Genomic DNA, 10,767 nt, shown 5'->3' on the forward strand with positions numbered 1-10,767 from the left:
GCAATATACTTAGGTAAGAATGGGATAATTTCATTAAGAATCGAATTCATTGTGGTTCCTATGTAGATCTCTTAGTTGCCTGAGGCACAGTTATGACATTCGCCAAAAATTTATTCTTTTTGGAGCTTCCTATAGAAGACTCACATAGTGCATCTAATTGATAATTTGTAAACGTTAGCCAAGTTTTCAAATCTTGTTGCTGGGACTGCATGTCTTGAGATAAAACCTCAAGAGTGTGACTCACTCTAGACTTGAGTCCTTCCAAATCCTTCAACATTCGAAGAATCACCGTTACCAGTTTACCACCTTGCTGCAACAACCTGTCTGCCCAGCAGTTAACTGCACTTGCTTTCTCATTGGCCTTCTTAACCTTCTTGACATATTCTTCAGCAATAGACGATGAAATTGGGTCAACTGCTTCAGTGGTTTGAGTGATCTTCAGGAGTATTGAAGTGAGCTGCTCATTCTGTTGTTTCAGGTAGTCTTTCTTCTCTTTGAGCTCATCATACCTCTAAATCAATGATGCTACAGATTCTTGTGCATCATCCTTGGTACTATCATGTGTCTGTTTCCCAAGTTCAACTCTTGTAATTCTGTAATCTGCAGGTCGCATCTCCTCATTGGGTTTGTTTGAAATGGGCTCTACTACATCAACATATTTTATTTTCTCCTTACTAACCATCACCCTTGAAACAGTTTTAGCCATCACTAGTTTTAGGCTTTGCAAGAACAAGCTGCTTAAAGTCAAATTCATCTAAAGATATTTCTTGTTTCTTTCTTTTGGGAGCGACTGTCCTTAACCATGCAAGAAGATCGGAGGCATCAAACTGAGAAGCTTCAACTATAGTTTGGGAAGGGACAAATCCTATCTGGACTATAGTCGACACTATGGATGGAACCTCAGTTAAAACTACAAAGGGAACATGCTCAATCACTAGATGAGAGGTAGAACCAATCATAAACTTGTCAAAATCAATGATAGTGGAAGTAGGTATATCCGACAAGTTTGGGTATGAATTGTAAGATTCAAACAATCCATCTAAGCTATCATGTGGGACATCAAAAAATGGACTTAGTAACTTGAGCAGAAATATTATGAGAAGACACCATAGGAGCCACAAGAGTCACTAACACTGTAGACAAAATATCGACATTAGTGTCCAAAGGAAGTTCAGCCACACTTTCAGGAGTAGCCATATGTGCAACATCTCCAAGAGCTAATTCTATATCAACAAGAGATTCTTGACTTTCCTGATCTTGCTTAGCTTGATCAACTTGTTCCTCTGCTTGCTCCTCTCTAATTGGTGTTTCTTCTTGGGATTTACCCTTGGCTTTCCCCATATTTATCTTGATCTTAGTACCTTTGGAAGAAGCGTCTTCCTTATTCTTTGTTCTCAACTCTGATTTCTGACCAACTGGCCCTGTTGTATCATCATCTGATCCAAATTTGAACTTTTTCAGCTTTATACCTTTTCTTTTGAACTAGGTATTGGTGTTGACTAGGATTGGTTGAAATCTTTCCATGGTGGATGTGCATTCTTTCTAAGACAAGTGAATGGGAGGAATGGGTGTTTCTGCAATTTTCTGCTGCTCATAGATTGGATCAACTACCTCTTCATCATCTTCCATTCCCTGTAGAATATCAGCCACATCCAACATCACAATCTGCTCCAAAGCAAGCCTACTATAGTCCATCAACCTGATATCTTCTTCTATGCGAAGATCAATCCAGTCATCCTCAATACGATGCACATGTGTGAAGGCTCTCTTAATTTTATCCCTCATCCCCCTATAGTCAAAATCCTTCTTGATCTTGAACTCCTTCAATTTGATATCCAAAAGTTTTGCTTCCATAGCTTTGGCTCAAGTGGAGGTATTTAATGAATAGCTCCCGATGACAAGAGGATTCTGGGTAGATATAATAAACCCTGTTTTGTGAGCAGATGATTGTTTTGCATGGACGACCATTATCTGCCTTCCTAATTCCATCAGGATGATTTTATCTGTAGGGTAGCTGGGAAGCATATATGGATGACCATTAAAGCAACCTACCCTTAGTATGTGATAGTAGGAAATTGTACAAAAAGACAGCCATACTCATTAACCCTTTTCCAGGCTGCTTCTGACACCCTCGTCTTTAGTGTTTTATGAAAAGAACACATGTACATACCATAGAAAGCACCTTGAACTCTTCTATAATGGTATCTACTAGTCTTCATAGTTAACTGATCATAGTATGTCCATACTGGTACTTTTGTTCTATCTCCTTCATTAGTGAGACCAAGAAACTGTCTGAAAGAAGCAGCTATATAGGCCATATATGAATTCATATAAAATGTGAGAGTAGTAGAAACCTGTGAAAGCTGCTCACATAGAGCATCACTGATCTGCTCACCCCAAAAGATCTATGGAACACCCTTCTTGATGATGGAGATGAACCGATACATCCATGTTTCAAAAACATTGGATTTCTTTAGCCCTTCAACCCTACTAAGGAGAGTAATTATGTCATTTATCTCTTCCTTAAACTCACTTCGATAGAGTTTGATAGCCACCTGGTCAAAGAAGCTCTTGGCTTTGAAAGCCAATTGGTATTCATATTTCTTTTGCATGCTTCTTTATTTTGACTGTAATGAGCTTGCGCTTTCTCTCTAGTAATATCAACATATGCAGGGGCAGCTGGAACTTTGAAGATCTTATAAATAGTCATCGGATCTAACTTGATTATTACCTTGCCATCATCACCCTCAATTGTCCTTGTCTCCTTATCAAAACGAGAAGCACAAGCCAATGCAAATTTTGGTTCTAATGTTGCCACCGGAAAAGAAGACACCAAATGAATATGGCTTATGAGAAGCTGTTGCATACCAGATGTAGTTGATTGATTCTGAGTCCTTTCAATAAACTCAGACATATCTACATGCCCTATCTCAGTATCCTTGATTTCTTCGATGTTAGAAACCACTAAAGATGCTAAGATAACATTTTGATACTTTTGAAATTTATACTTCATTTTCCTATCTGGCATGGCAACTGGTTATTCAGACATTTGAGCTTTATCTGCAAGATTGAGATGAAAAGCCCATTATATGAGAACATCTTCATGCGACACAGAAACCTCCATGACACCTTTGTAGAATGATAATGCTTTGGAGTTGAGACCAACATCTTGATCTCATTGCTTTGGGTAGAACGTGTGTGCAAACATGGATGATCGACACGAAATGAACGGGTCAAAGATGACATCATGAAGACGACATGAAATGTAAGGGCGATATATGTCTTTTGGGAAGTGTTGTGACCTATTTCACACATCGCCCCATTGCAAATGGGGACCCCCTTTTTTTTTTTGCTTTTTAGGGTTTTGCTTTGGCGTCGCATCTGCTAATCACCAATCTTTTTACAATGACGAGTTAGAGTTTTCAAGAATTCATCCCAAGCCAAGTTGAGAAATCATGCTCAGAATCATGTATGAATGTTGTCAAAGTGCTCGGAAGGTCTAAAGGACGAAAATCGCAATTGCTTTGGGTCATTTCTGACAACTTGCTATTTTTAGAAATTTTTGCTTTTTCTACTTTTTTTGCGTTTTTTAAAGTGACATCTGGGTTCTGTTCTTAGAACTATTTTATTACTGCCCATTTTGTCAGAATTTGAAAATCTCGCCTGTAGATATAAAAAGTAGGGATTCGAAAATTTTGCTTTTTTCTGAGATTAGGGTTTTGTTCTTTAGGATAAAAATTTTGTGTTCGAGATTAGGGTTTCAATCCTCATATCATATTATTCCTACTCATGTTCTCAGATTTTGAAAATTATGTCTTTAAGGGTAAAACACAAAATGCAAACCCTAATTAGGGTTTTTGTCTAGATGAACTAGTAAGGTATGAATGTGGCATGAACACTGTTGACCAAGTCAAAAGAAGGCAAGTGAAATGGCACATTAAAAATTTCGCCCAGGTTGAAGAAATAAAAATGGCAGACAAGTTCAAGAAGGTTCAAGGGTAGAATGGCAAATGATCAGTTAAAATGTGGAAGAAGTTTGAGCAGGATCAATTAAAGAATTGTCCAAGAAAAATTGTCCGACAGATGGCAAACTCCTACCAAGGATCAACTAATTCATGGCAAAGGTTAACAAACCCCTACTCAAGGTTAAGCAAACAAGAAACTAAGGTGTAAAAATGGTTAAGTATATGCAATTATGTCCAACATTTTCAAAGTCCGCCTTAAAATTATGGCATGAAATAAAGATGGCAAAGAATCATCCAAGGCACAAACAGACATGTCAAGGAATTTTCAAAGCCCATCATACCTTCAAATACGCCTAGGCAAAGGTAAATCATGGCATAAGGAAGATGTGCAAAATTCGCCAAAGCTTGAGAAAGAATGTAGGGCCCACTTAGGCGAAATTGAAGATGGCATAGAATAAAAATGATATAAATTTCCTAGTTGGCAATAAAAGATGGCAAGTATGATGACTTGGCATTTAAACAATTAAAGTCAAAAAAAAGAAAAAAAAATAATTATAAAAAAAAATAAAAATTGTGACATGCCTTCCTCAAATTCGAATTTCTAGAAGGAGATTTAAAACAAATAAAACTTTCTAAAACATGATGGAAGCTTCTAAGGATAAAATTCCAACTTCTTAAAGGGAGGATAAAACAATAAAACTTTCTAATTTTTGAGAATCTTCCAAGCTTCCTTCTAGAAGAAGGCAAGGAGTTTAAATTTCCTAAATATAGAATAAAACAATAAAGCTTCTAGAAGCAACTCAAGAAGCTATAAAGACAAGGTTTTACCATCACTTCTCTTTGCAAATTCAAGAAAATTGCTAAGAGTGATCAAAGTAAGCAGCTCAAAAACTTAAAAGATTATCAGATTAGTCTTGCAGAAATAAAGTAAATTCAAGGGTTTGAAGAAAAAAAATCGAATTCTTCAGAGGAAGCAGCTCCAAAGATAGTAGGGTTAGCAAAATTCGACTTTGGATAACAGTTTGAAGGTATAGATTCAAGGGTTTGAAGGAAACAAGTTTGATATCCTCTTCAAATTCGCCATTGATAACAGTTTGAAGGTGTAAATTCTGCTTTGATCATCTCCAGAAGGAGGAATAAAGCAGGTCCAAGGTTTGAAAGGGACATTCAAAAGGTTCAAGTTCGCCATCACCAAGGTTTGCTTTTAATTAATTTAATGTTATAATATAATTTTCCAAAGTGCAAGCAACAAGCATTGAGGAGAAAGCAAAATCGTGCCACTTGTCACAAGGAGGGAACTTTGGAGAAGAAACTTTCGTTGGAGCTCTTCAAAACCCCTTCCTTGCAACAAGTGGCTGCATAGTTTTCTTTTCTTTTCTTGTGCACTTTTTTGGAAAGATTCTCAGTGGGACCAAATCTTCCACGTTGATAGACTTGGAGAAAAATAGAAAGTTCTATTTTGGCAGAAGGCTTGATTTTCTTGGACACCTTGCATTTGTGGAATAAATAATATTTGTATTAAATATTATTTATGAAAGAGTTGTGCATAAAGGAAGTTTCTAATTATATGTTGTAGATACATTGAATGTGGACGCTTTTGAGAAGCAGTTTCCTTTTGCATTGTAAACTCTACAAATACAATGTGTTGTAAAAGCGAAGGAGTGTGAAGTATTTTTAAAAGACATCGTTATGCTGTCGGAATTATTCTGGATTTAGATCTCACAATTGAAGACACTTGCAAGAGCATAGACTCTGCATATTGTTTGTAATAGCTTTTTACTGTAATACAATTGATTTGTGTTTTTGTGTTGTAGGCTTTTTCCCGAAAGGGTTTTCCCACGTTAAATCTTTTGCGTCATGTGTTTATGTTAAATCTGAAATTTATTTGTGTGTGTTTTTCTTTTATCTATAATGTTGTTCAGGGGTTTGCAAAGAAATTTGCATCCACTCTCCTTAGGGGTTTGCATTAGGAAGGTTGTTTCCGCTCCTCTGCTTTCCTTTCAATTGGTATCAGAGCTTAGTCAGCTTTGTTATCCTTGGTGAGTTGTAGGGTTTTTTGTGCATATCCTTTTTAGTGGGAGCTTTTGTAGTTTCTTAACCCAGTTGCAGATTTAAGATGGCAAGCACATATGGAAGGATTGAAATGGACAAATTCAATGGCGGCAATTTTGAGTTGTGGAAACTCAAAATGGAGGACATGCTCATTGACAAAGACCTTTGGGCTGTGATATCTAGTCAAAAACCCCAGACTACAACCCAAGATGCTTGGGATACCATGGATCGAAAAGCTAAGGGTCTGATAAGACTCTATTTTGTTGACTCTGTGCTCCTAAATGTTCATGAGGAGAAGACTGCATCTGAGCTTTGGAAAAAGCTTGGTGACATTTATCAAGGGAAATCCTTGGTAAATAAACTTTTTCTGAGAAAGAAATTGTGTTCTCTGAGAATGGAGAAAGGAGGATTTGTTGTGGATCACTTGAATGCATTCAACATGTTGGTTGCCCAACTAAACTCTGTTGGTGTAAAAATTGATGATCAAGAACGTTGCATGCTCCTATTATGTTCTTTGCCTGATTCTTGGGACCACCTGGTTATGGTTTTGGAAGCACAACAACCACTTTCAAGATGGAAGATGTGGTTGCTTCGTTGTTGTCTGAAGAAATGCGGAGAAAGTCTTCTGAGATGGCCAAGGAGGCCCTTGTTGCTCGTGGTAGATCAACAGAGAAAGGCAAGAAGAAGGACAAGAAAGGCAAGTCAAAATCTCTGAGGAGATTTCCATTGGATGAGAATCCCACCCTTAGTCTCCCCGCGTGCAGCTCTACCAATGCAATAAATCTGATCTCTCCTCATGGCTGTCGATGAGAAATCTCTGATATCTCATTGTCCGTCCTCTCACTGGGAGTCTCAGAATGCGGTATACATCCTCTAAGGTGACTGTCATCTCTCCCATGGGCAGGACGAATGTCGAAGTGTCAAGATCCCATCTCTCCAACAGTGCCATGAGCATGGGACCATGATATCTGATAACAGGTATATTATAGTTATACCATAAACCCATTACATGAAGAAGTTGTTGATTTTCTCAAGATAAACGATGTATCTAGCTCCGTAGATGGCGGTAGGTCAATCTGACAATATGCTCTCGTAGGTATGGCAAATCCTGCGAAATCATAATCAAGAATCAGTAATCTATCAAATTCAATCACATCATCATCATATATTCTACCTCCTAATTCCATGCATGCCTCCGGTAACCCTTTCTAGGGACCAGGGTACTCTAGCAGGACTAGAGCACCCCAATGGGACCAGAGTGCCCTAGGAGGACAAAGATGCCCAACAGGGACTAGAGCACCCTAGGTCAACCAGGGTGCTCCTGTTGGGTAGTGTTGGGAAAATGGTGTCTCATTCTTGCATTTACATGAGGTAACTATTTATAGTAAGTTTTCGTTTGAGCACGAAATGGTGTGAAACTCTTCCCAAAGCTTCAGGTTGGCTAGACAAGCATGCCGGTAAATTTCCGTCGCAATATCATAGCTAGTTTTGAAGATATTTAAGTTTCAGTTTTTGAAGGGTGTGATGAAAGGTTTAAATTTAATTTTGAGGACTTTAGACCCTCCAAAATGCCTTGAAAAGTGGGAATAAGCAGTGTAGCAGGTTACAAGGTGATAGAGCACTTCACGAGCTTTCTGATGCTTCAAACAGTTCGTCAATCAGACACATGGTTTACAAGTCATGGCCTCCAGAAGTTTGGACTCCTGAAATAGGAAATATAAAATGCATCAGACACATAAATGAGCAGTAAAAGGGAGGGACTTAGTCATAGTTTTATAGTACCTCTATCATTGAAAGGAAATAGTCTACATACAACTTCATCCACTCTATCGAGTAATGGACTTAACTCTCGTAGAGCAAACAAGCCTGTATGCACACAATGCCTTGTGTCTTGTGGATCACAAGACAATTAAATGCGCAGAGAATAATAGCATGGTTAGATGTAAAGTCAGAGAACCAACAAAGATTTATGAGAATCAGGTTGCGTATACAGGTTTGGTCAGAGTCCAATTTTAGGAGCTAGATGAGTCTAGCGGTGTCAATGATGTGAAGTACGGCACAGCATTTGCATCAGACAATGAATTAGATTAGCCATAATAGATTATATCTTAAACTTAATGAACAATATAAATATTTGGATCATCAAAATGTAAATTTTTGAATAAATTTCAACTTCAGTCATGCATATTGTTTACATAAATAATAAAGTGCAACCTTTTGTTTTTCTGAAATATTAATTTTAATATATTCTTTCAATAGGCATCCTCCTACTGTACCCAAAATCCAGTAAAAAAATTGGTGTCCCTAATACCTGTCCCTATCACTCCCATACGCCAAACTTGGAGAAGCACTGCTACAAGTTTTCTTTAAGGATTTACACAACCATACAAGTTATATGATTTTGAGCTAGTACCTGAATCTGCCCATTTCATTCCCGAAACTACAAATGCCTTTTGAACAGAATTGAACTGGATGGACCAGTCGCTTGTCAATGGTTGTTGTACTTGTTTCCATCAAGTACTAATAAGAAGGATTTCTGATGATGTATCGAAGATGTTCCTTCTTTTTTTTATATGTAAGATGTTTATAAAATTAGATGGCACAACTTTTGGAGGATGATAATCTTTTGGTTTTACCCTGTGGGTGTGACTGAGTGGTAAAGATGGAAGATTACCAAAACGAAGCTGAGCTCAATTCCTTGAGGAACTGCTGGGTATGCTCTTATTACATGAGGTTAAAAGTTAAAAGTTCATTAACTAAACAAAAAACATAAAAATGTCTAAGGTTTTTATAAAAGTGTGTGTGAACATATAGAAAACTATAAAATTGCCAATTCAATTCACGTGTTGGGTTGGGATGTTTTGGTTGAATATGGCCTTAGTTCGTTAATTTATACTGTCTGCAATGACGCCAACAAATTGGCTCAGGCATGAGTGAATGTTCTAAACCAGGGCTTTATTTACCAGTAGACAGTGAAAAAACAATTAAAAATATGGATCATAAGAGTTTTGAAAATCATGCAGACCAAGCATCCCATCTGCTACATGGGACTAACAATGCAAATCTCAGTAATACGTGGCAGAATATTACCAACTCCTCTTGTCACTATTTGTGTAAACAGTTAATGCTTACATTATTTACCGAACAGCTTCAATATTTGCTCAAAAAACTCGAAAAATAACACAGAGAATTGAAAATGCCCTTAAAGCTAGACCTAGTCCAAACACATGTTATGCATATGCAATTCATGAACCAGACATAATTCCTTGTTAGTCATGTAAGAAATCCATTACAAAGGAATTTCGCCCATGCAATGATCACCATAGGAGCATAGTGAAATCCACAAGAACGTACCAAAGTATTTATTGGAATTCTAGTTTGTACAGTGTACAGTACTACATCTGATACATACTGGAAAAATAAAGCAGTAAGAGGTTGCAAAATTAAGAGGTGGTAGATTCAAGGTTTTGAATTGTTTTTATCTAGCAAACAATTAGATAAATACACAGCACATCAAAGGTTATCGAAAAGTTTACATAATCAAGCAAACCAAAAACACTAAGTGCAGCAACAAGTTAAAGGTATTTTCCACTTTGTGAAGTTGCTGATATGAATAATTTAATGATTTTGCAGGTTTATGGGTCCTCAATTTGCATGTATAGAGGAAGTATTATCTCATTCAATGTTATGGACTCAACTGGCAATATTTTACCTGCAAATCTAATACAGTGGTTGGCTAAAAGGAACAACATTGTTGTGGGAGTTGGAAGTTTTGGCAATCCTGGGCTGGGACATATTCTGAGCAAGTCTCAAGAAAGAATTAATGGCAGCAACATGTTTGACAAAGAGTACAACTTTTCAGCTGTGCGAGTGTCTCTTGGGCCAGTTTCAACTTTCAAAGATGTATACAGATTAGCACAATTCCTATGTTGCTTCAGGGATGAAAACTACGTAGAAGCTCAAGCCATTGGATTCATGGAGGAGTCCATGCCTTAATGCCTTTTTGGTTTTCCACTAAAGCGCATCAGTCCAATAAACGTGTATGCTATGTGTTTGTCTACCACCTTGTAATCTTTTCAGCTTGTCATTGGAAAAAAAATTGGTTATAGATATTCTCATGAAATGACTTATTGCAAAAATTATGTGCTTCAGATCTATAGAGTAAACATGTATGTATATCAGATTTCAGGATTCAATTGGACCATCTTATTCAACATTGAAGATCATCTGACGAATCAAGATTATAGTTACAGGACATAATCCAAAACAAAACTTGTCAAAGGTACCATACCTGGTCAAGAACATATTCTATTTCAAGAGTCTGTTGACCTTAGGCATGTAATCTGGAGCTCTTCTGCACCAATATAGGTAACATAACAAGACCCAGAATGAAAGCACAATCGTTGAAATCTTGATTTTTTATTTTAGTTTAAAAGGCTACAAGTTCACCTGTATTACTTATTATCATTCATTGTATGGGTTATGAGCTCAATACATCTCTTGATTTTTTTTTCATTCCTCTTATAACTCTTTGGCCAGTTTGGCCAGATTGGCCTTGCCTTTTGAGACAGACTTAGGTTATATTATTGCAATGAGTTTTATTTTTTATAGTTAATTAGTTATTAAAAAAATTAATTGAATCAATTAGAATTGATTATTTTTTTCTTTTAATATTCTTTTATTTTATAAAGTTAACATGCATGATATGATATTTATGTTTTCAAATTATAATTTTAGAACATTTTAAGTC

General features: G+C 36.9%; 1 protein-coding gene across 2 annotated transcripts in view; it reads left to right on the forward strand.

The window, feature by feature from the left end:
• LOC131052155 (uncharacterized) overlaps nucleotides 1-10,532 on the forward strand; it is a 170,216-nt gene extending 159,684 nt beyond the window's left edge. Inside the window, exons 4-5 of one of the 2 annotated variants that reach the window (XM_057986757.2) lie at nucleotides 9,651-10,057; nucleotides 10,200-10,532. In XM_057986757.2, coding sequence (XP_057842740.1) covers nucleotides 9,651-10,013 — 363 coding nt within the window. In that variant the 3' untranslated portion in view covers nucleotides 10,014-10,057; nucleotides 10,200-10,532. Of the gene's footprint in view, nucleotides 1-9,650 lie in introns of both variants that reach the window. The other variant, XM_057986756.2, reaches the window with a different exon arrangement.
• The last annotated feature ends 235 nt before the right edge of the window (nucleotides 10,533-10,767 follow it).

The sequence above is a fragment of the Cryptomeria japonica genome, chromosome 2 (genome assembly GCF_030272615.1).
Source record: "Cryptomeria japonica chromosome 2, Sugi_1.0, whole genome shotgun sequence".
NCBI lineage: Eukaryota > Viridiplantae > Streptophyta > Pinopsida > Cupressales > Cupressaceae > Cryptomeria > Cryptomeria japonica.